Consider the following 25,673-nt stretch of genomic DNA (forward strand, 5'->3'; position numbering starts at 1 on the left):
TGCACATTCACGCACACAGCATACATGTACAAGTACACAGGCACATACACATCCACGCACACAGCATACATGTACAAGTGTGCAGGCACACACATCCATGCACACAGCATACATGTACAAGTGTGCAGGCACACACATTTGTGCACACAGCATACATGTACAAGTGTGCAGGCACACACATTTGTGCACACAGCATACATGTACAAGTGTGCAGGCACATACATTTGTGCACACAGCATACATGTACAAGTGTGCAGGCACACACATTTGTGCACACAGCATACATGTACAAATGCACAGGCACACACACATCCAGGCATTTGACATATCAAGCTATCCTGTGGAGTCTGGCTTCCCTGCTCTGACTCCCTCGGTAGTAGCCAGGGTCACGGTTTCAAAGGCATTTCCCCAAACTGCTTTTCTGCTGATCTGCTGCCGAACGGCCCACATACTAACAAAGTGACACCGCGTGCTTGGGGTCAGCCCTCCAGGTTGGCGTGGCACATCACACGAGTCAAGAACAAAGCTGCCCAGAGCACAGCTCAGTCTACTCCAGCTGATGCACGCAAGCCGCTGGTCACAGCACAGCAGCCGGGGGCTCACAGGCCTTTCGTGTTTCCACAGACATCCGAGCCAAGAGACACAGAAACACTGTGACTGCTTTGCAGATAAAAACCCAGGGTCAGAGATCACGTCCACCTTGATCTGACAGTAACGAGAGACGGAGCTGCTAACAGAAGTCACATTGCCCACCCCATGTCCACGCTCCTGTTTACTCACTTAGCCTCCCCAGGGACAGGCACGGCCCTGAAATGTAGGAACTGTTCGTTTCAGCCTCCACTGGGACTCCAGATGAAACACTCTGCTTTCAGGACAGTGAAGGTCTCTGCTCTGGACGAAACCACTCACGGGAGGACAGGTAGGGAAGAGATGCGCACACTGCCTTGGAAACGCTGGGGAGGCTGCAGGCTGCCAGACGCACCAAGGCGGTGGGGCCCGCGCTCCTGCTGCCCTCTCCTCCCTGCTAGGGCACGATCCGTCCAACACCGATGGCCTTGTGCACAGAAGGCCGACCTAGGTTTTGGAGTTACCTGGACTGGGGAGGCCAGAACCCAAGTCAGGACTTGCTGAAAACCATGGGATGAGATTAGGGTGGGAGTCCCAGGGGGCGCTTCCTAGAAGAAGAAAGACTCGGAACCTTCCAGACCCCTCCCACCTAATGGAAACCCAGCCAGCATCTGCCCATCTTATGTGCAAAGCCTATTTCCCTTGGCAAACGGAAACACCAGGCACAGCCTTCAAATGTCTCCCTACCCATCAACTACAGAATACAGCAGTTCTGCGTGTTCTCCGTCTACACATGATTTCAGGCCGACTCAATACTGACATGCAGGAGCCACCGAGGAGGAAGCGGGTTACATGGAGACTGAGGAACAAAAAAATAAAAAAATAAAAAAAGAAGAATACAAGACAGCAAGACAGCAGAGGGTCCTCGCGAGGAGGGGAGAGGAGGCCCCGCAAGGATGGCGGGAGGGGGTTACAGGGACTCAGACCCTCAGACCCCAAACAAGTTCACGTCCCAGAAAGCAATGTCCACGAGTTCTTACAAATTAATCAAAAGTGAACACAGACGGGAATCTTAAAGCGCTACTGTAAACACAGACAAAATGCCCTGTAAAGAACAAGGCAGTTTGTCCTCACCAGAAACAGCGTGCGACAGAGTGACTGAGGGGAAAGGAAGATGCAAAAGCCACCGTCCCACTGTCCGAGAATGCTGTGCTCTCAGTGTGTGTGTGTGTGTGTGTGTGTGGTGTGTGTCTATGTGTGTGTGGTGTGTGTATCTGTGTGTGTATGTATCTGTGTGCGTATGTGTATCTGTGTGTGTCTCTCTGTGTGTGGTGTGTCTGTGTGTGTGTGGTGTTATGTGTGTATGGTGTGTGTGTCTGTGTGTGTGTCTGTGTGTGGTGTGTGTGTCTGTGTGTATCTGTGTATGTATCTGGGTGTGCGTGTATCTGTGTGTCTATGTATGTGGCATGTGTCTGTGTGTGTGGTGTGTGTATATCTGTGTGTGTATATCTGGGTGTGTATCTGTGTGTGTACCTGTCTGTGTGTGTATCTGTGTGTGTGGGGTGTGTGTGTGTATCTGTGTATGTATGTGTCTGTATCTGTGTGTGTATGTGTCTGTGTATGTATATGTGTGTGTCTGTATCTGTCTCTGTGTGTGTCTGTGTGTGTGTGTGTGTGTGTACAGGACTCAGTCAGTTCTCCAGAGCTCACAGCAGCTCACAGAAGTAAGCTGGAGCTCAAACGGAAGGTTCCAGTGTGTTCAGGAAGCAAGAACAATGGTGGAGAGATGTCATACGTCGAGGGTGTCAGGCCACCAGGAAGAACAAAAGCTTACCAGCGAATCTCAGGCAAAAAGCCTGGGATCCAGGTAAGCGTCCCAGAGCTGGTGGGCCTTACAAAGTGACGGCTGCTCCAGTAGGCTGCACGCTGGGGTGGGGCCAGAGGTGCACTCACGCACTCAATCATGAAGGCCCAGGACCACGGAGGAAGGAAGAGCCAGAGAACAAGAAACGAAATCAGCACCGCTGAGTAAGCATCACCTATTTCTGCCCAGCGCAGCGCATGCATGTTCGGGGAAGCTGTGTGACCTTGTTGACAACCTTGAGGGCAGCGACTCCCTCCAGGGCTCCAGGAGGCTGGCACAGCCTAAACAAGAGCTGCTGTCTGTCCGAGCCACACGGTGCCCTGGCCAGGTGCTTTTCCCAGGTGCCTGTTACACCTCAGAGGGTCCAAACGGAAGAACACACTGATGGACGGCAGGCCCTGTCCCCGCTGGCCCCCCAAACCATAACTGGACAACGGAAACTGGCTCTCCTGCTTCTTAGGACCCCTCCACCTGAGCCAGAGGAGCCAGCTTCCCGTGGGAATGAGGTCAGCTGCAAACTCACAATATTCACTGCTTCCTGATTTTAGGAACATGCAGGTCACATGACTGAAACTAGGACCACAAAGGATTCTGGGCCACGGCAGTAAGGCGGCTGCACCCGACGGCAGAGCACTGAGCAGGCAGCCGGAAGCTGGGGAGCTTGGATTCTTATAGCCATTGGCTTTGACCCTGATGCAATACAGTCCGCAGGGCCTCATTTTTGTCAACTGAGCCCCACTTAGTTTCTATTACCTCCCAACAGGACAACAAACTGTGAACCTGGCCACACTTAACACCTGGACAAAGAGGCCTCGTCACCCAGGTGCACTGGGACCAGCCAAGCCTTTAACACACAAGCCTAATCCAGATTATTCCACAGAGAGAGACGGCAAAGCCACCTGGGCTCGCCCACCAAGGCCCATTTCCAGCTTGCTGGCCCCGAGGGTGAGCTCTGTGTCCAGGGTTTTGGGAAACTTAGATCTGAAGTCCCAGACAGACCTACCCACCTCATACCATGTACACTGAGTGAGAAAACTAACACACACCAACTCCCAGCTCACAGGCCATGGGGCCTAAAAGCCCATGGATGTAGGCCAGAGCACACAGGTGGTTCCCCGCCAGAGAGATGACACCTCTCCAACTAAAAGATGTTAGGCCAGCAGTACACATTTATAAAATGTAGCAAGAACAGTGTCCTGTTTCCTCAGCCACTCTAGGCACTGGACTGCCCTACCCATGCCTTAAGCCTCACAATGGAAAACCATAGGTCCCATAATGACCACCTTGCCAGGGCCTCACGCTGTGCTGGCGGCGCCTGTGACAGCCCTCCCTTGGCATTAGCAGTGTTTACTCTCCAGGGTAACAGCAGTTAGGGCTACGCCTAGCCCACTGCTCCATTTGTGCCCTGCTGGACAGTCAGGTTTGTGACAGGCAGACCCTTCTCAGGTGCTCCTCTGGGAAGCAGCAGGGCACCCTCAGCTCGGGACCCTCTTTTACTCTGAGAGGCAAGCACGTTTCAGATCCCAACATCTGAAATTCAAGATAAAATGAAACAGGAGCAGCTTTGAAACTGACTTAGCGCTGGAAGGCTGAAGGAATTGTCACCAAATAAAATTCACCCTCATGGGATTTAGCAGAACAAACACAAGGACAGTGCCTGGCCAGCAGGGAAAAGAAATCCCCAACACTGTGTTTCCACGTGGGCTTGTCGGCTTCCCAACAGAAAAGATCGTCAAGTAAATTACCTTGAGCTCCTGGCAGAGGGGAGACACCCTCAAACTCCCAGTTCTGCTTACAAGCTGCATACTGTCCTCACAGAAGCTCTTCTAAGTGTTCCACAAGCTAAGAGGCCAGCCTGGCTCCTGTCCCACTGCTGAAGGACGTCATGAAGGCTCATGGGTCCATGGGCACAGTAACCTCTGAGTCATTCAGGACCTGCTGGGCCATGTCCACCCATGGCTGCCCCGTGGGTGGCCGCCTTTCCTGTGTGCCTCCGCTTATCTCACATGGACCTTCCTGTGGTCAAGGCTGGCTCTCAGTATGGCCTCTCTCTGGGCTGACCGATGACCACCTTCCCACCATGCCCTCATGTGGCCAAGGGGAAAACCTCACTCTTAAGCTCTTTCAATCTTCCCGACCTGCTTCCTCCTTCCTGTCCTCTCAGTGAGAGGGCCCCATTCTCACAACTTTATTTAACTTAACCGTATCTAATAAAGAATCGGTCTCCAAATACAGACAGGTTGGAGGCCTGGGACGTCAACACGTCAGTGCATCCATAAAGACGCTTCCTGCCACTTGCTGCTGCCCAGAGGGAAGAGACTTCTAATGTCCTGTCACTTTGCGGGGGACAGAAGCCACAGATGGCAGCACGGAAAGGGTCTGGGCTGTCAATCCAGGCAGATAGGATTCTGGGCACTTCACCCTGAATCCGCTTTCACCACCTGTTCCACTTCCGGCTCTGTGAACACTGAGGACTGACTTCTGCCGTATGAGGTCTCACGGTTAGGAGTGACAGCACTGGTCTCCTAGAAACCTTAAGGGGCAAAGAGAATGCCAACTGGATGTTTTCCACTGACGCCAGGAGATGGATTCCTGGGGCCAACGCATACTCACTCAATGCTCCCTTCCTGGAGCCTGTCAGGGTTTATACAGGATTTAATTTACCCCAATTCAACCAATGGGGAAAGCCCTCAGCTGCTGCTTAAACACAAGGGAGGCCGACACAGACCAGGTGGAAATCAACCCATCGGTTTGGAAAACAATTGTTGCAAAAATATTGGAAGACGGTGTGTCTGTAGAGTTCGAGGGATTCTGAGGCTCACGATGGAGACAGAAAGCCAGTCCCATGCTTACAAGCGCCAAACCCCACCTTCTCCACACCATGGCAGCATGCCAATGGTCAAATCCTGGTGGGAAACCCAGCTCAGCAGCGCTGGTGACACAAAGCGCAACGGTCACACGGAGATCAAGCCTCACGTGGCCAGGTGGCATCTTGGCTCAGGTGGCCAGGTGGCATTTCCACTCCGACTCTGCTCTGTCCCCTGAGGTGGAGGCCCTGTATTAGTTACTTTTCTCACTCCTGCGACAAGAAATCTGACAACACAAGGAAAGAAGGGTGTGTCCGGCTCCCTGCGCAGTCTATCCTGGCAGGGAAGACGTTAGGCAGAAACACAAGGCAGCTGGTCACGTTACAGGAGACAAAGACACACCCTGGTGCTCGCTTGCTTTCACTTTTACTCAGCCTGGGACCACAGCTCACGGTATGATTCTGCTGAGGCGAGACCCACCTCAGTTAGCCTAATCTAGAAAGTCCTTTACAAATGGAGCCGGAGCCTTGTCTCCTAGGTGACTATAACCCTGTCCTGTTGACACTTACAGGCCTTTCCAACCTCGTGCCAGTAGCTCCTAGCCCAGTGCCTCAGTTTCCTCTCTGGGGCATGAAGACAGTTTGGGGGAGACGACCAAGGCTATGTGTAGCACTCTCCTTGTAAATGGTGTCAGGATAATCTCCAGGGTCTCAGGAAGCCCCAGGCTGAGTTTGGGGGTGTCAGGGCACCTCCCACCCAAGTCCTGAAAAGGAGAAGAGCCTGCGGAAGGCCTGTCTCCATTAGTGCCAGGAGGGAAGTGTGATCTCCTGCCCTCCGCCCTCTGCACCCCCAGCTCTGCTAAAAAGTTAATTTCTCCTCTGGTTTTCCGGAATGTTCCGAACTACAGCTGGCCCAGTAAGCGGGAGTTTAGATTTTCTTCCTTCCAAGGCTGTGAATAGCATTTTATGAGGGCAGCTTCATAATACAGCAGACCGGCAAATACAAGGCCCACACGGCTTTTTCCCGCTCTCTCTGCTGGCCACCCCTGTGAACGGCCAAGAGGCATTGAGTGTCACGTCACTTCAGGATCTTTCCTGCTGCGACAACACTAAGGTGTGAGGAACTCCAGTGCCGCTGGGAAGACACCCCCAGCTTTGCCCACATGCTCGGAGGACTTACTGGTCATGCCGGGTGTCGGGGATGCCTCTATCCATACGCAGCTTGTCGCTCTCCACCTGGTTGAACTTGTTGCGTGCATAGGGGTCCTGCCCGGAGCGAACCATTGTGCCACCGACATACGCCTCCTGGTTAAAGTCTGGCCAGCGCACTTTCCCTGGAAAAGCAGAGCAGAGGGTGTGGGTCAAGTAGATTCAAGACCAGAGTGTTGCTAGAGACGGCAGTAAGCATTGAGTCACAAGACAGAGGCCTCGCTTGTTCACAGGGTGACAATTTTAATCAAAGAAGCAGCTGAGAACAGCCTCAAGTACTGTCACACAGGAGATTGAGAATCTGCAGTCTGCAAGGCATGAGTGCAAGACCAGAGCCCAGACTTCATTCAAAGCTTCCAGAGACAGAGCCGGCAGCTCCGGCACCGTTCCTCCTCCTGTGGAGGAGTCGGTCTCTGTCCACCTTCCCAAGGATTTCAGTCGTGTCCCAAAGCATCTCAGGCATGCAAAAAAGACAATGTAGGAATAAGTTAATAAAGTGCTCCACTGTGCAACCAGGTGCCACAAGCCAGGCTGTGTCGGTCCAAACCAGTGCGCAGAGGGAGCAGGGTGACCCTGAGGTGGTACTGAAGGTGCTCAGCTGCAGCAGAGGCCCCAGGAAAAGGTGAGGATGGCAGGAGGGAAGGTGAGTGTTGGCGTCACAGCACGCGGGGTGCTGTCTGTTCTTTGGGTTGGTTGGTTTTAAAGACAGTTTCTCAAACTTACTAGGCAGTAAAGAGGAGCGGCCCCCCGCCCCCGGAATCCTCCTGCCACCATGTCCAGCTCTGTCATCTGTTCTTTGCGCTTGCCTCTTCCTCCCTGTGAAGAGCGTTCTAAGCTGCTACCTACCACTGGGCCATGGGTGGTCACTGTCCATGCCTGCAACACCCTGTGCATAGGATACACCCTCTGAATCCTGCTACTGTCAGCACAATCAGTGAACACAGGAGAGGGGCACAGTCCTACAGTATAGAAAGTACCACACCCTAAGGAAGGGTGTTCCCACCCTCCTGTGAGGCCTCCTTGGGGGTTCTTCGTGGAGCTGTTAGGGTGCCTGGCCCTATGGGGAAGTGAAGAGTGTGGCTGTCAGAGACACCTCTAGCAGGACAGACAGGACCCAGGCCTTTTCCTGGGGAGAAGGTTCTAGAACAGCCTGTCCACATGCAGACATTTACAGCCTTGCTTCAACTTCTTCCTGTTGCTACTTTCCCTGTAGTTGAGACTCCCGTGCCCTGTCTGGGTCATGAAGAGGGTTTTATGTGGTGTAACAGGCCATGAAATTGCAGGGACAGTGTCTCTGAGGCACTGGTCACACACTGGCATCATGCTAAATCCATAAGCACAGGCAAGCTAAGGCAGGCTCATGCCTGGCCCCACTGAAGTGCTCATGTTCTGAGGATGAGAGAGACAGACGAGGGAACCGTATCTAACCCTGGGGACCAGAAAGCCCCACAGAAGGCCTGTCTGAGCTGAGGAGCCCCTGTGGTACCCCCCAATAAATGCCCTTCATGTTCAGCAGCTCCTCCTCCTGGCCACCTGGACACACGGGATGGACCAGCTGGACACACGGGCCCCACCTTGCTATGATGCTGCTCCTCCCTAGGACACGAAGCCATGGGACCTAAGTATCATTTCCTTTCAGAAACCATAGTAAGATGTGAGAATGCCACGGGGGCTGCACATCGGTTCAACTGTGACATGCGTCATTTCGCGGCTTAGAAGGCGTGATGCACTCACACGAGTGGCTAGAGCCTCACAGCGTAACTCACCCTCAGGAGAGGGGAGATGCAGGTGCAGCCTATGGTTTCATGTGGGTGTGACATAAAAGTGCCTTCGTCATTTAATAATGGTTCGAAACCCATAATCTGAAGAACACTGGGCTCAAGAACCTTGCGGAAATTGGTCTGTACTGTGCAGAACGGTCAGGCTGCAGACTCCTGGGACAGTGACAGCGGAAAGCAGAAGAGGAAAGTTCGGGGGACGTGCTCCAACTCATACCCCAGTCGGCCTGCACTGCAGCCTGCCCACGCCCTCTAAGCAAGGCCATGCCTGAGCCCGGTCTCTTGACTCCAAGCCAGCCCACAGAGACAGGCAGGCAGCCAGGTTCAGAGAGCTGAGAACCAGGCAGCAACGTCACAGGACGGAAAGGCAAACCGAATCCTGATACTCACAGGCCGCTTGCACTCCTAACATCTTAAATTGTTCTGTTTTGGGAAATTACAAGTTTCAGGGGGTGGCGGGTAAGTCAATCTTATGATAGGTTAAGAAAGAGATGAAGGAAAGGCTACAGTCCCTAGTCAGAGCCCCCCCCACCCCCACCCAGCATACCTTAGGGTGATGGAAAAGTCAGAGATAAGATTTCACAGGAGGCAGCAGGAAAATAAAGTGTGCACGCAGAGAGCATGAGAGCCACAGGGCACACCACCCGAGCCTGCTGTGGGGCAGGTGCTCACCGGCCGGGAGTGTGAAAACATTCAAGCAGGTTTGCCCGAGGCAGGCTGAGCTGTGTGCATAGTGACCACACTTGCCCAGGCTGCAGCAGGAAGGCCACCATTCCTTGCCTAAGCCTCAGGCAGCCATCCGGGGCTCCCTACATCTCCGGAAGTTGTACACAACCAGTCTAAGGCCACCTTCAAGACCATCCCTCTGAGGAGCACTGGCCCGTGACAGTGCCAACTCCCCCTGGGGTTACTCCCATCCTCATCCCCCATAAGAAGGGATCCTGAAGTCCTTGGTGACAGCTCCCCACCTGCTGGCTCTTAACTCTCAGCATTGTAAGTACCCAGCATGCCACAAACCCCTGCCAACCATTGCTTTACTGCTGAGGTCTCAGCCTGGACCAAGCTGCCTGAAGCTGAGTGTCAAACTGGCCAGATCCTAGGCCTGGACTGGAAGGGCACAGCGTTACACCGGCACTCACCCCACTGCAGCAGCAGGCCAGGGAAGACCGCCAACTGGTTGGCAGGAAACAGGAAGCTGCAGCCAAAGCCGAGGCTCTTCCTACACAGTCCTTGCAGCTCCCTCTAATGTCACCCTCAGGGACCTGAGATGGAGAGGGGTGGCTTCCTCACCTGCCCACCAATGTTGTCCCACCTCTGATGGCCACTGGAGGCAAGCTAGGGGAAGGGCTGGGCGGACAGCAAGAGGGCGCAGGAACCTCCTTCCCCTTCACCCGCATCCCGTAGCCATGGATACCAAGGCTCAGAGTCAGGAGAGGGTGAGCCTGGATCATTAGTGCCCTTGGGAGAGAAGGAATGAGTCCCATGGGCCCTGAAGACGTGACCTGAGGGATGGTACTGTCAAGGTGACATCCCCACCTCTGTCTTCTGGGCCATTCCATACTGCTATCCTCCCCTACAGGCAATGCCTCCCTCGGGCCACCCTTATCTTCCTCCACTCTTTCCCACAGATGGCTCCCTGGTAAGTCTCCTGATGCAGACTGCAGTGGTTCTGCCCTGCGACTCAACGTTTATGATTGACATGGCGGCTGCAGAGAGGCTATCTATGCCAGATCCCCCGGGGGAGGCTCTTGAGTCAGCTCCGGCTGCAATCCTTTGATTCCCAGTTCTAGTCAGAGACTTCCCATATCACCTGCCCTTGGACAGGGTAGCTAGCTGGTGGCTGCACCTATAGGCAGAGGCCCTGGGAGGCAATCTACCTAGCCCAGGGATTGCTTGTGTGACCAGGACAGAGGACCCCTCAGGACCAGAGGAACGTTAATGTCAAGTTTCTAACAGCTCATCTATAAATGAACTTGGAAAGGGACCACAAGTCTTTCAAACAGGATGTGCCAGCCTTTACAAGACTCGTATCAACACATTTTAACTTAAGAAAAACGTAGATTTTGTTCTTAAAAATTGTGTTTTTATGAAACCCCATCATTGAAAGAACAGTTGCATCAATCTACACTGAGTTTTCACAGAACATATGCACATCATCTTTCGAGGCTTTGGTGTGCAAGGGCTCCTGAGGGTGGGCACACTCTCTGTCACCACAGGTGTGTGTATGGGGAGGGGGCTATTAGCGCTGGGTAACTGGCACGGTGGGAAAGCTCCTCTGTGAGAAACTTCTCTTGAAATAGGCATCCTAAAACAGCTCACTACCAGGGGTGAAAAAGCAGGAAATTCAAAGCAACGAAAAGTAATTTATCAATGAACATCAGGAACCACCAGTGTCCCAGGACACACAGCTGGTTTAGAGCTGCCGATGCTATTGCGCGTGCAGCTTCTCAGCAGTGAGCAGCGGCTGCTCTGCAGCCATGAGGTCTGTGCCCAGCTCCAAATCCGCATGAACGAATCTTCAAAGAGCCCTTCTCTGAGTTGTGCAGGGTTCTTTGATTTGCATGTTTGTTTTGGGGGATAGGGTCGCTCTATGTAGCCCAGGCTAGCCCGCAGTCCACTTTCCCAAAGCCCTCCGCAGAAGCAGTCACAGTTCCTGTACGATCCTCACCCAATGCCGCCTCCACCTACTTCAGCATCGCCACCCAGAGTGATGCTAACCCACCGGGATCTCTGAAAGAACCCCTTGGGAGGAGGAAAAGCACAGGGGACCCCTTGCTATGGACCTCCTACTTCTGCATGGAGTGTGGGCTTTGGCCATTCCCAGTGAGCAAGTAAGTTCTGGGCGCTCAATGGCGCCTCGGTTCTGTGATGGACACCTAGCAGCTCTGGGCAGCAAGTGAAAGGAACTAATTTCCTTTGGCCTAACTAATACCAAAGCCGGGGGACAACCGAAGAAACAAAACTACACAATGAAAATTTTTCATAAACATATAGGAAAATCCTCAACAAAAATATTAGCAAATCAAATCCAGGAACGTACAGCAAGCATTCCATTCCACAGGTGGGACTCGTCCTAAGTTAGGCAAGGCTGTCTCGACAAACACCATCAAGGAAGCACATGCGTGACAGAAGAAAAGGCCCTGACAAAACGTGGCATAAACTCTCAGCAAACTAAGTTGACAAAGGAAGTGTGGGGCAAATCTACAGCTCAAATATGAGAATTCAACAGTGTCACTGATGACAAACAAGGAAGGAAGGAGGGCCGTCCCCTTCCTCACTGTCCCGAGTCCTAGTTAAAGCAATGAGAGAACAAGCGTTACAAAAATAGAAAGGAAGAAATAAAACCATCTTTGTTCACAAACGCCATGATTATCTATGTATAAAGTACGAAAGAAACAGCAACAAGGTGCCTAGAAGCAATTTCAGCAAGACCGAAAGACATGAGACCAACTAATAAAGGTTGTGGCAGCATCATAAGCAGCGAACACGTGGGGGCTGAAGTCAGAAACACAGTATCATCTGCACTGGCGCTCCCCAGAACGGACCTCACATTTAAAGCTAGATGCCGCCTAAGAGCTATGATAAAGCCGCAAAGCTGTGATGAGAGAGGCCCGAGAAGGGGGGTAGGGGAGTGGCCATCTTCTCCATGTCTCTAGACAGAGGGCACTGCTGTCGATGCCAGTTCTCCCAGCTCCACCCACAGATCAGTGCAGCACAATCGACATCTCAGAGAGCCGTTTCGTGGAGAGCAACAGACTTGGGATTTCAAGTGAGGCAGCAGAAGATGCCGAAAATGGAGCCAGAGGCCTGACATCCACCTGACATCTGCCTGACATCCACCTGACATCTGCCTGACATCTACCTGACATCCGCCCGACATCTGCCTGACATCCACCCGACATCCGCCCAACATCTGCCTGACATCAGCCCAGGACTCTGTGAAGTTGCAATAACTGCAATTTTGGTAAAATACATCAACTGATCTGAATAAAGAGTGAGACACACACACAGTCAGCTGACTTTTGACAAAGGAAAGATTAACAGGAAAGAAGTAAGCTCTCCTCCCCCATCCCACTTTTTTTTTCCAGATGCTGGAGACAAACACCTTTTATTAAAGATATTGCTAAAATGTTGGCAAATATTTCAAAACACAACGCTTCCCTTTCAAGCAACAAACGCTGAAAAGGACGAACCACACAACCCAAGTCAACATTAGTTCAAATTATTTTCTTAAATTTTTATTTATTTATTCATTTTTTAATGTACATAGGTGTTTTGCTTACATGAATGTCTGTGTGAGGGTGTCAAATCATGAAGTTACAGACAGGTGTGAGCTGCCATGTGGTTGCTGGGAATTGAACCCGGGTCCTTGGAAGAGCGTCAGTGCTCTTTTCCACTGAGCCATCTCTCCAGCCCCTAGTTCAAATTCTTATACCCTCATAAGTTATGTTCCCACGGGATGAGACAAGTGATTTTAAATCAATGTTAACAGAGAAACTCCAGAAAATGGAGTTTTGTGCTGTTTAATGAGTCACAGTAAGTTACGTTTAAATTATCTGCTCATTTTTATATTCCTAGTATGTAGAATGAAAAAAAAATCTGATGTAGGTAATAGCTTCTTTGCATATCTTTCCTCAAAAAACACTTTACAGCAGTATATAAATAGGTTACCTACACATTTAATTTTATCATTTTGTCCCAAAACTATAGAGCTGTGTCATTTTTTATAACACCTTTTTTTTTTGCCCAACTTAAATAAAGGTGACAGACTGCTGAAAGGAAATGCTTTTGTCTTCCACAACAGAAGCAGCTACTTGACAGAAACAAACAAATAAGCAGAGTACTCTAACACTCATCCGTTTAACCCGAGCCCTGACAGACTTGGAGCAGCAGCCTCTGAGCTCCGCACAGTTCAGATCCGCAGCAGCTCTGCAGACACACAGGCTGAACACGGGCTCTGACGCTGGCAGGCCACAGTGTGCTTCCTGTGAGTTTATCACTGGGAAGCAGGGAAGCTATGGACTAACCACACGATGTACTCAACTAACAAACACCTTAAGGCGGGGGTGGGGGTGGGGAGCCGTGCTAAATTCTGCCATGTCATAGGGTAACTTACAGGGCAGATTTAAGGCTGCAGAGACAGTCAGCCTCTATGTACATATGTATGTATGTGCATATGTATGTATGTACTATGTACGTATGTAGAAAACTACATACATAGTTCCACAACTTTCTGGGGGGGTTGTTTTTGTTTTTTCTTTTTAAAAGTTTTATTTATTTATCATGTATACAGTGTTCTGCCTGCAGGCCAGAAGAGGGCAGCAGATCTCATTACAGACAGTTGTGAGCCACCATGTAGTTGTTGGGAATTAAACTCAGGACCTTTGGAAGAACAGCCAGTGCTCGTAACCTCTGAGCCATCTCTCCAGCCCCAACTTTGTTTTTTGTTTGTTTGTGGCTTTGTTTTGTTTTTTTTGAGACAGGGTTTCTCTGTGTAGCTTTGGCTGTCCTAGACTCGCTTTGTAGACCAGGCTAGCCTCAAACTCACAGTGACCCGCCTGCCTCTGCCTCCCGAGTGCTGGGATTAAAGGAGTATACCACCATGCCTGGCATCAACTTTCTGTTTTTTAACCCTGCAAAACAATGTTTTGATTTTTTTTTTTTTACTTTGTGAAAATGTCTAAATATTCTACCATTTAGACAAAGAGTTCAAATTTTAAAAGGTCAGAGACAGACTTACACTTATCCAAAAGCATTTCACCCTGCACATTACCGTATAGCTTTGTTCTAAACACACACAAGGCCTGAGTGTTAACATGGAATCCCCAATACATCTCTAAAGCCAAACGCACGTTTTCAAGGAAAAGCTGATTTGAAGTACAGGATCTCGATATCTAAAATACTGTTTCTAGTAAACAAGTCTTGAGGGAGAGAAAAGACAGCTTCAAAATGCAGGAAGCAACGTAAAATGGAGAGAGGAAGCGCAGCTCAAGTTTACGAACACTCAAACTCCCAAGAAGCAAAATTTCCTCTTTTAGAATCTAGAGCAGAGGTTCCCAACCCTTGGCAGGTCACACCCATCCTGCATATCAGGCATTTACATTTTACATTCATTCCAGGAGCAAAAGTGCACTATGAGGTACAACGGAGCATTCTATGGTTGGGGGCACCACAGCTGTGGTGTACTAAGAGGTCACAGCACGAGGCCGGTTGAGAACCACTGCTCCAAAGCAACTCATGGGAATTGTAAATAAGCAGCCTCGGTTTACTCACACCTGCTGGACTGAGCAGAGTTCCAGAGCCAGGACTCCGCCTGCTGCAGGCCAAACTGCCTGTTAGTCTTCTAGCGTGAGTGGGCTGGCTAAGAATACGCTCGCATCTCTATTTTCCTTCATGGTCACTGGGACGGGACTGCTTGTGAGACGTCCTCATGAACTCCTGGTACCCTCTCTAAGCTGGAGAAAGGCTTTTCCACTGTGCATCCAATTCAGTAAGTCTCGTGGCCTCAGTGTCCATCCAGGCATGCAAGCCCTGCATTTGCCACACTCAGCCACACTCAGCACTGGAGTCACCCCTGTAACCCTGGCGTTGTTCACGGGTGACAACAGCAGACGTTTATCAGACGATGGGGGGAGCTCAGGGGCTGAGGAGGCTGCTACACGGGGGCACTGCTGCACGGGGGCACGGCTGCACGTGGGCACAGCTGCCCGGGGCCACTGCTACATGGGGGCACTGCTACACGGGGACACTGCTGCACAGGGGCACTGCAGCCTTCCCTAGCCCCTCGCCGGGACCTGGACTCCTGTGACTCAGCTTGGCAGTTTCTTCTCTCTGGTCTTCCTCCTTCTCTTCCATGGTCTCAATGTCATGCCTTTCCCCCTCTTTCAAGACAGGGTTTCTCTGTGTAGCCCTGGCTGTCCTAGAACTTAAGTAAGTAGACCAGGCTGGCCTTGAAATCACAGATCCTTCTACCTGCCTCCCAAATGCTGGGATTAACAGCGTGTGCCACCAGCAACCAGTGAAAAGGTAAACTTTCAACAATCAGATACCCATAAGCGAAATCAATCTAGGCAGACTCCTTCTATCTTTCATAAAAACTAACTCAAAAGGGATCCTAGGCATAAATAAAATTCTAGGAAATAACATTTTTAAAAGGTGCTGATCTACAGCCAAATCGTCTCTTGCTGCCTTTGGTCTCCTCACAGCCACTTCCCAATCCCTGTGTTTGAAAAACTGTACCTGAAACCCCTGAGGATCCCCGCCCGTCGCCGCTGCCTCCCAGCTGGCCTCATTGGTGGGCTAGGGAACACATTGTCTCTTTCCTGCAACTATAAAATCTCACAGAATCTCTTCCATGATAGAACATGCCACTCAGGGCAACCACATCCATGCTCCCAGGCCACAGTCATTACTCAGAATCAACCACTGCTTATTTCTTCCCTTTGGAACAAAGTGTGTTTTGCATTATTATTATATCTGCATTATTATTTATATAGTAGCTTTATTCACAGCTGCCAGAACTTGAAGCAACCAAGACACCATTCAGCAACTGAATGCAAAAATAAACTGTGGTATATCCAGGCAACAGGCTATTACTTAATGCTAAAAATTAGCCAGAAGGGCTGAAGAGTGCGTGCTGCTCCTGCAGGACTGCAGTTCCCAGAACAGCATCCAGTGCTTACAAAACCAAGGGACCTGACACTTCTTCTGCCCTTTACAGGCAGCCACATACGTGTGTTCTCTCTCCCTCTCTCCTCTCTCTCTCTCTCTCTCTCTCTCTCTCTCTCTCTCTCTCTCTCTCGCACGCACACACACACACACACACACACACACACACACACACGTGTTCGTTTAGCCGGGGCTGGCTTACAGTTCAGAGGCTTAGCCCATTGTCGTCATGGCAGGAAGCATGGCCGCGTGCAGGCCACACGGTGCTGGAGAACAGCTGAGAGCTCTACATCTTGATGCCCCGGCAGTAGCATGTATAGCCTCAAAGCCCTGCCTCCACAGTGACACACTTCCTCCACAGTGACACACTTCCTCCAGCAAGGCCACACCTCCTACTACTGCCAATTCATAGAGCCTAACAGTGGCCAAGAGTTCAAACACATGGGTTCTTGGCTCAGTGGTTAAGAGCACTGCCTGCTCTTCCAAAGGACCAGAGTTCAAATCCCAGTACCCACATGGCAGCTCACAACTATCTGTAATTCTAAGATCTAACATCCTCACACCAATGTACATAAATTAAAATTAAATAAATATATTTAAAAAAAAAGAAAGAAAGAAAGAAAAAAAAGAATGACCCTCACTCTGGACTCTGGAGGTGACCCTGAGTTAATGTAGTTCATAGCTTATTCCCAGTGTCCCATTCTGGTAAAGTTATAGACGGGTGGTGAGAGGTACATGTGTGGCATAGGAACGTTCTAGATCTTTTGCCATTTTGCTATGAACCTACAACAACAAAAAAACCCCACCAAATCAAGTCAGTTTGAAATTTTTTCATGAACTAAAACTTTAGTTCCCGTTGTTTGTATTTTACTGTTTTCTCTTTCAATAAGTTCTGCTGACCACCCACTAGCGTCCTGGCAGGAAATGCAAAGGCAAATGCTCCTGGGCAGCGTTCAGTCGCTTAAGTAACTCACTATCTGCCCCAAGCCACTGCTCCTAGCGCCACATTCAGCCCATTAACAATTAAGAGGCCACAGAAGCCCGGCCCCAGCCCAGCCCCAGTACCTGGAGGGAGGGTCTCCACACCCTGAGCTTTCTCATCCCCATTGCTGTGGTGAAGGTCTTTCTTCTTAATGGAGTCGATGTCACTCCAGTCGTCCTGGAAAAAGAGAGACACTGGGTGAGCGGCGGCTCGGCTGCACATACTTCCCCACTTCCCCACTTCATGACTCAACAGTCAGCAGGAAATGCTCCCTGGACTGGTCACTCTTCATAACCACTAGAAGCCAAGGCTCTACTCTAGGGAGAACGTGGGGGACAGGACTCTACTGAGGACCACCGCAGCTGTGTGCTGAGCGCAGCACTGTCATGGTGGCTGAGTCACAGAACCAAGGGAGGCAAAGGTTTGGGCCCTCTGAGCTCCCAGGATGTCAGAGGGCCCATTGATCCTCCTGACGTGCACCAGAGCTCACAGGGGTGCCGGGGAGCCAGCCTGCAGAGTGAGATGAACGCTATAGTGGAACCTGTCCCATCCATCTGGGCAAGCAATTGGCTACGATTTATCAACATTAACTCAAACTAAATAACAGCCCCACAGCCACCCAGCTTAATGCATGTTCTGTCCACTTCAATCTGAGCTGATTGCTGTTTTAAAAAAAAAAGCGTGTCTGTGCACACCCAACAGGAGCCTCCCACAGGCCCAGCCTTGTGGAAGGAGGTGCTGGCAGTGGGGACGTGTCCAGTAGCCCATCCTGCTCCCCACCCAGCCGCACTCCCTGGCTGGTCTGCTGTATGCGCCTTGCTGTACGCTGGACCTAAGAGAGATTTCCTCCAAACAGCACCTGCTCGGCCCATAACCTGCACTTAAGGGAGAATGAAAACACACACACACACACACACACACACACACACACGCTGCAGCCTTGCATTCCTCCCTGGCTTCTACAGTGGAGTGATGTGGCTGGCTTTACCACGGCAAGGGCATACAGAGGGTAGGGAGAGAGAGGTGACAACGGACACCGACCCCCTCACTCCAAACCACGTCGTGGACAGACTGGCTGGCGAGCTGAAGCTTCCCAGCCCCACCGACTCCCAGCAGTCTCTGCTCCACACAGTGACAAATGTTTGAACATGCATCTGGACCCTATTTACATTTTTTTCTTGCACTCAGAAGGTTCTAAAATGATACTTGTAATCAGCTCTTCTGATTATTGGGTTATAAATAAACTTTCAACCCGCCACCAGTGGTGATTGTGCAGTGACCCTAGACACGCAGCAGCAGACTGTGCTGACTGGGGCTCTGCAACAAAGGGACCACGTCAGGCACTAAACCACCGGGCTCCAGCACGGCAGGCTGCACGGGGCCATCTTTTAATTAAGAGCCACTTCTACTTCATAGCTGGTTTGTCAGACTTTCTGACTATTAATACTTCCTTCCCACTGGGGCGTCCGACCTCTCAAACTCTGGCTCCTGGATCAAGCTATTTCACCTTGAATAAAATCAAATGCTGATGCTGTAGCCAGAGCTGGTGGCTTCAGTCCTACTCTGTGGTAGTCACAAAATAAACACATCCAGGCCAACTCCCAGGGTTTTTCTCAGAACGCACTTTCTCCCCACCCAGGTCCCTCCCTTCCTCCCCATCCACTGTGCCCACCACGCCCCTAATTCTGGAGGTGGTGAATTAACACAGTGCAAGACGGCAGGTATGAAGGATGAGACAGCTCACGGAACTTGGTGGGGATGGGGGCCTGAGGAGAGGGCATGATTACTCAGGCTGCGCACCAGCCACTGCTCGTCCAGAAGCAAACTGGCAGGCGTCCTTGCCTTACTCATATGACTGGAGATTTTAAGCAATTACAGAGATCACCAGCTGCTAAGAAGCTGCCCCCACACCCTAACCCTAATCAAGCAAGGGGCCTCATTATGAACATGCCACTAAAATTCAAAAACATGGTTCTAGGGGTCAAATAGGATGCCTCTGCAGTGGACGTCCACTCAAAGTCCCTAACAGTGAGAAGGAGAAAGAGGAAGGCAGGAGGGAGCAGGAAGAGCCGAAACCTGGGCTGCTGCCCCTTAGAGGGACCATCTGGACAGGCACTGTGAACACCACATCCACGGCAGCCATCGCCAACCCTACTGTCCAGGACTGAGCTGGGGCACACTCTGACCCCAGGCGAGGGAGGGCATCTGCTGTGCCACCTTCTAAAGGGGGTAATTCCCCTCTACACCAACTCACCCACCAGAGTGAAGGGATGTGGTCTGGGAACCACTTCCCACGACACATATGGCCACAATGGCAGGAAACGGGTTCAGACTCCCAGGGTGTCACTCAGCCTCCAACATAGTTTTGGCCCTCTCTCTTCCGCGCCTATCAGGTGTGGGTTCAGCAGGCACAAGTGGCACCCCCACACTGTGTGAACTTGGGTGAGGGCAGAGACCCAGCAGGCACCCTGGGGAAAGTTGTGCCCTGTGTACAGAGGCAGGTGTCAGGCGACCCTGGGGGCGGGATAAGGAGTCAGGCATGGTGGTGGCCTCAGACAAATAGAAGACACGGTAGGCAAAGGTACCTTGAGGTTGTTCTAAAAATGCCTCTTTGAAGAGGCCAGGCCTCTCCGAGTAGCCAAGAGGAAAATGCAGTATAAAGAAAGGGCACACTGGACCAGTAAGTCCAGGACAGAGAGTTGGAGAGAAGAGGTCAGAGGCGGCAGCAGGGTTCCATGGACGCCCTGGACCCATGGGTGAGGCACTTTAGTCGGGAAGTGAGGGGCCTGTGAAACTGAGGAGGAATCAGCAGTGCAGGACCCACATCGCCCGTGCTACCCTCAGGCCGAGACCACAGCGGGCGAACGTGGAGCTGGAAGGGTCAGTGCTAAAAGATAAGCAGAGGACAAAACCACATGGTGAGGTAAGAGCCTAGCTTAAAGCCTAGGGTTCTAGGCAGGGCCCAGCGTCACTGGTCACTGAAGGAGGCTAGGCAAGCTGCCGTGAGCCCCTGTGCCCCAGGCCTGCCGCCATTGGTGGTCTTTCACAATAGTCACTTACTCATAAGTGTAGCATACAAGACCCCAACGTCTTCTGTGGTCACATCCCTTTTGTGTACCCTCGGCACCAGCTCTGCCCTTCCTCAGTGACCACTTTAAGGCTCCCCCATCTACAGATGTTAACAACACATGTAGGCCAGCGGCACTGTTCAAATATGAAAATGTCCTAATGCCAGCACGTGGTGAAGGCCCGTGCTCAGGGCTCCTGTCCAGGCTGGGGACCAGGCACTGGGAGGAAGGAAGAAGAGTCTATTTAGTGACGGGTGGGTATGTGCCCATGAGGTGGGACCAGCAACCGCACGCGTGTGCCATGTTTGTAACAGACATAAAAATAGGCCTCTGGAAGAAAAGAGAAAATAAACAGGCTGTTTTAATCTCCCCTCCTCAAACACATTCTGCCGGTGTTAAATCATTTCAGCTACTAGACCATATGGTCAGGCACAGAACAAGTCCCCAAAATACTCCTGAGTGTCGGGTTCCTCGGTGTCACCTGTCAGCATCACTTAGAGTCTGTTCACTAATTATCACCAGGGCTGAGTGGAACAGCAACACTTTGCTTATAAAAAGCCAGGTTGCCAGATTTGGAAAGGAGCTTATGCAGACTGGAGCGCAGCTCCCAGAGTTCAGACGCTCCAAACCCCTGGAGGTACTGTTCGCCCAGAAGCCAGGCTCACAGACCACACCTTTCACCAAGGGACCCAGGGACTGTGGCTGTTTCTGATCCCTTGGGGTGGGAGCTCTCGAAGACACACCCACCGTGTCAGGCCTCACTCTCACTGCCACGTGCCTTGTTGCTGTGACCAATACAACAGAAGGCTGGTGCTCATATCTCCCCAGGGAGCAGACACAGGACAGAAAGAAAGGTCTGTACTGTGGAGATGCACTTCACTGTCCCCTAAAGTTTCTATAACCTCCAAAACAGTGCACCAAACCAACCAACCAGCTGGACGATGTGCCTCTAATCCACTGTATGTTATAGGGTTCCGTGCAGTCTAGGCAACCCTGACCCCTCGGCCTTGGAAAGCAGACTGAGCTGTACGTGTAAGTAAAGGGCCTGTCTCGAACACGGGTTGAAGGTGAAAGCCAGTCCTCCTCCTCATCCCTGGCTGGTGGCGAGCAGCTTAGCACCACAGGCGTGCTCCACGGATGCCTCACACTTCTTGGAAGTGGCTTTGCACCACACACAATGGGGAGTAGTGAATCTTTCTGTCCCATGGTGCATGAATGGCACCTGGACACGCCTGAGGACCAGTGAGAGCTCACAACAAATTCCTAGCCCACACTGACAGCTCTAGAACTGTCACTGGGCTAAGAGCCAAAAGACATGAAAGCGTAAGAGTCAAGAGGGGACAGGAGAAGATTAAACACACACACACACACACACACACACACACACACACACACACACACACACACACACAAGTTCTTAGACTTAAAGAGTGTCCTGAGGGCTGTTCCTACTCAACCAAATGCCTGTCTGAAACTCAAACTCACCCTGAAGGGCAGGAACGGCTGGGGTTTGAGGTCCCGGCAGCCATGAGATGCCACTTTACCTTATGCTCACTGCACAGCCGCTGGGAGAGCTCCGTCCTGCTTGCATGAGCAGAGGGCAAAGGTCAGTGAAGTTGGAGCGTGCTCTGTACACTCTCGCTGGCCACAAGCCATAAACACAGCATGGCAAAGGTCACCGTGCACTTATTTCACTGCGCATGCCCATGGGAAAGTGCTCCCAGGAGCACCTGTCCTCTAAAGGATGGAACCCTGCTCCACCACGGGCCCCTTCTCACAGACACTGGAACCCTGCTCCACCACGGGCCCCGTCTCACAGACACTGGAACCCTGCTCCACCACGGGCCCTGTCTCACAGACACAAAACCTGGCATGACACCCAGCATGCTCACCACACACATGCTATCAAAGCTCTTCCACTGAAGCGTTCTCAGCCACGTGCACGTGCAATGGCTGCTAGCCACCCAGTCAGTCAGCCACAAGCAGTAAGCCAGGCACACCTGAGACACACTGGGGAAGATCGGACGTGTGCTTGTCTGTCTGTCACCCCAGGCAACTCTGGCTGTATCCTTGAGCCTCAGTTTCCCAATATAGCTCAACAGGACTCCATCCTGTCTCCACACTTACGCGAGGCTTGGCGACGAGACCACCTTGAGGACCCTGGCCCGCCTGTCTTGCTGAGGAAGCCTCGCTCCTTGTGCAGGACCTACGAAGGCCACTGCAGCTGTTGCTTCCTCCTTTCCTACCCTGGCTTGTTCTTAAAACTATGCACAGTTTACTTCTACAGTCTCCTCTCCCAAGTACATGACCCCATGAGGGGAAAAAACCAAAACCAAACAAACAAACAAACAAAAACCCACCAGGCAACCTGAGGGATGCTCTACAAAATCCTTGATCAAGACTCATAAATGAATTAAAAAAAAAAAAAATCCTAAGACAGTAGTGTGAAAGGAGTGCCCGAGCCACGAGCCAAGGAAAACATGACCTTACATCCCCTGAGCCCACACACAACCCTTCACGTCCCTGGGACGTGTATGTGGACACAGGGACAACTGAATAAAGGAAGGACTTAAAGTAGTAAAATACCCATATTGGCACTGAATGGTGAATGCCACACAATATTCACAACATCCTCCAAATCTAAAGTTTTAAAGACTACAAGTGAAATGCTCACACAAACCTTAGTTACACAAAGAGAAAGTAACTCCTAGACCAATATCTGCTTACGGAGGGGAGGGTGTGTGTCCCTGGACATTCTGAACGGCAGTTTTAAGCAATCTTGCCCCCAACTCCCCTTTGAGAGGGTTAAGAGAGAAATCTCTTTGGAAAATTCATCAATGTGCCGTAAGACAGATCAGCCAGCCTTAGCAGACACAGGGAGAGGCCTATGAGTGATCTGTTTCACATTGAAATCCTCTTTTCTAAGAGCAACTGGCACGTTCTAGCTGTGGCCAGCATCATGCACAGGAGGCCAGTGTGAGGACAGCACAGGTAAGTGGGAGTCAGAGTCTGGGACCACGTCAGCTCGTGGTCCTGCTCCTGCAGACAAGGGCAGTGGCCACAGGATAAGGCAGTGGAGTCCATGGGTGAGCTGGGCACCCCCATCCATTCTCTTCCTGTAAATGGAGATCCTGCACACGGCCTCCGTTCTGTGCGTTCAGTGCTTCCATCTCCAGCCAAAACAGATCCTTCACAGACCAGAAGCAATGTGTGACAAAGGCTTATGTGAAAATGTCTTCCACACAAAAAGGAGGGATTTTTAGCAAATGCTTTCTCCTATGACTCATTAGTCAATCACGGTTTAAAATAAAGTTAAGACTTCGAAACAGATGACAGGAGAGTGATGGAAAGGCTCCGCACAGTGTACAGCCAAGGGTGAGGGCAGCAGAGTGCAACAGAGCAGCTGTGTGGCCCTGCTTGGTGTGTGCACGGCCTCAGGCTGTGTGGCCCAGCTTGGTGTGTGCACAGTCTCCTGCATCAATATCCTGCACATTTCACACCACACTGCCTCCTGCCCTGCTCACCACCAGGAGTCAGTCTGTCCATGTCAGCCTCAGACACCCACAAGGCAGGTCCCAGCAAGCACTACTATCTGTGCCACCCCTCGTGATGGGCCTGGCTTCTACACCACAGTCTTTGCCTGACTAGTTCTGTGACACAAATCAGAACCAGCTACAGACTGTGACTGTCCCTTACAGACTATCTCTGAGGGAAAAAGTGAGACGGGGGCGAGGAGCGAGGAGCCCTGGGACCAGGGGTTAGAAACATGAACATTGTCCCTCTAGTCCTTACAAGTCACGCCGGGACCATACACCCTGGACAGTGAAGTCTCGGGAGGCCACCCCAACTGTGCGTGGGAAGGATGGTATTTGTAAATGCCCACTAGTGCCAAGCGACCCTGCTGGTCCTCCTCAGAAGACTCAGTGCTTTCCCCATGGAAACACCAGTCTTCCAGTATGCTGAGGACAGGGTGAGCAGTCATCCCAACACGGCCACAGAGACAGAGCAGAGCCAGAGCGGCATATCCCAGAAGAGGTCACAGCTAACGGGGACGCGTGTGTGTCTGGCTGCTGGGAGCGCCATGACGTTCTCAGCCAGGTGGAAGCCGGGGAAGAGACACAAAGCAGAATGAGGGCAACTTTGGGAATCTTCCAGAAGGATAGGGATTGCAACAGAAGAGCAGAAGCAGGTGTGAGGTAGGCCACACACTGCAAGGAGTGCCTGCACTGGGAAAAGGACCATGGCTCCGCAGGGAGGCTGTGGGAGGAGCTTCTCAGGGAGTGGTGTGAGCACACTTCATTTCTCACTTTTAGTCCTCACATCTTACCAACCTCAGCCAGCACAGCTGAGTCCACGTCCTCACCCCATCTGGTCTTCCGTTTACTTAACACAAAGTCTTCATTCACAATGGGTCTGTGGTTCACTGCCCTCATTTTCCTGATAAGGATGCACATGGGGAAAGGTGGCTGATAGAATGTTCTATCAGTGGGGGCAGGGTCCAGCACACCTGATCCTAGGGCTGGCCTCTCCAGAGTGCAACTCTCCTGAGGTGGCTACTCTGCTCAGGGTTCACATATGTCCCCTGAGGGGAAGGAGAGACCAGTGACCCCTCACTCCCCCTCCCAGGTCCAGCCGAGTTGTCACAATGAACTAATCCCAAGTAAGGACCACACTGTGCACAACACTACAGCATCCCTTGCAGAAGTCGAGAAGAAACTTAAAATATTCTCCACTAAGCAGTTAATATATGTTACAGACCCTTGCGAGGATATTACGCATTCGTTAGAAATTATAATGGTAAAGACCGCATCAAATATGCAAAGTGCTTATGTTAAGCAGACCAAATTTTATGTACACAATAAAACAACTATCTAAAAATACACGTCCATATGGACTAGCCTGGAGTGAGATGCAGGGAAGTAGAAACGCTCTCGCTGGCTGAGAATGCTGGGTGCTGTTTCCACTTCTCCAACTTTCTTTCATGTTCTTAAATTACTCTCATGAATAAGTTTTAAGCCCAGCACAAATATGTTATGGTGGAATTATGAATCTACATAGTGCTCAGCATCACCAAAGCAGGAGAGGAACTGGCCAGACCTGGCCTAGAATTGCCAACAGTGCCTGGCTGGAGAGCTGTTTCCAGCATCCTCTGCTCCTCAGGTGTAGTCCACACAGTAGCGCAGAATCCAATAGACCCTAAGAATTCAGGTAAGTACCCTGACACACCCCTGCAGGCTGGACTTCAGCAATGCTGGCCCTGTCTCTGTATCTTTTTGGTAAACACCACTTTCAATACTAAATCTATTTTCTTAAAATAAATAAATAAATTTTTAAAAAGTATCCCTTGTGAGCACACAGCCATTACAATAGGCTCATGGCCACTGCCAAACTAAACCTCAGCAGTGTTGGCACTGATGCCCTGTGAGCACACAGCCATTGCTGGACTACCTGTTAGGAGCTGGCCACATGCACAGAGAGCCACATGCTCCTGCCTGACAACACGTCACTGTCAGTGAGAGCCATGACGCAGCTTCCCGGAAGCTGAGGCTTCCTGTGAACATCCCACATGCTGGACCCACCACAGGCTCAGTGCGCCCTTCAGTGTGCAATCTTTACCACACCTGCAGCGCAGTGCCAGTACCCCATTCAAAAGGGGAGGAAGCAGAGAGAGATCCACGTGATAGAACTCAGGGCAAACAAGGATACAGTAGTCATGGCTGCGCAGGGCAGG

General features: G+C 51.3%; 1 protein-coding gene across 1 annotated transcript in view; it reads right to left on the reverse strand.

The window, feature by feature from the left end:
• GALNT2 (polypeptide N-acetylgalactosaminyltransferase 2) overlaps window positions 1-25,673 on the reverse strand; it is a 115,266-nt gene that overhangs the window by 37,534 nt on the left and 52,059 nt on the right. The window contains exons 2-3 of the mRNA XM_084755961.1: window positions 16,958-17,051; window positions 6,418-6,571 (exon numbers count right to left, since the gene is read on the reverse strand). Coding sequence (XP_084612087.1) covers window positions 6,418-6,571; window positions 16,958-17,051 — 248 coding nt within the window. The remainder of the gene's footprint in view (window positions 1-6,417; window positions 6,572-16,957; window positions 17,052-25,673) is intronic.

The sequence above is a fragment of the Acomys minous genome, assembly GCF_964271855.1.
Source record: "Acomys minous genome assembly, chromosome: 14".
Taxonomy (NCBI): domain Eukaryota; kingdom Metazoa; phylum Chordata; class Mammalia; order Rodentia; family Muridae; genus Acomys; species Acomys minous.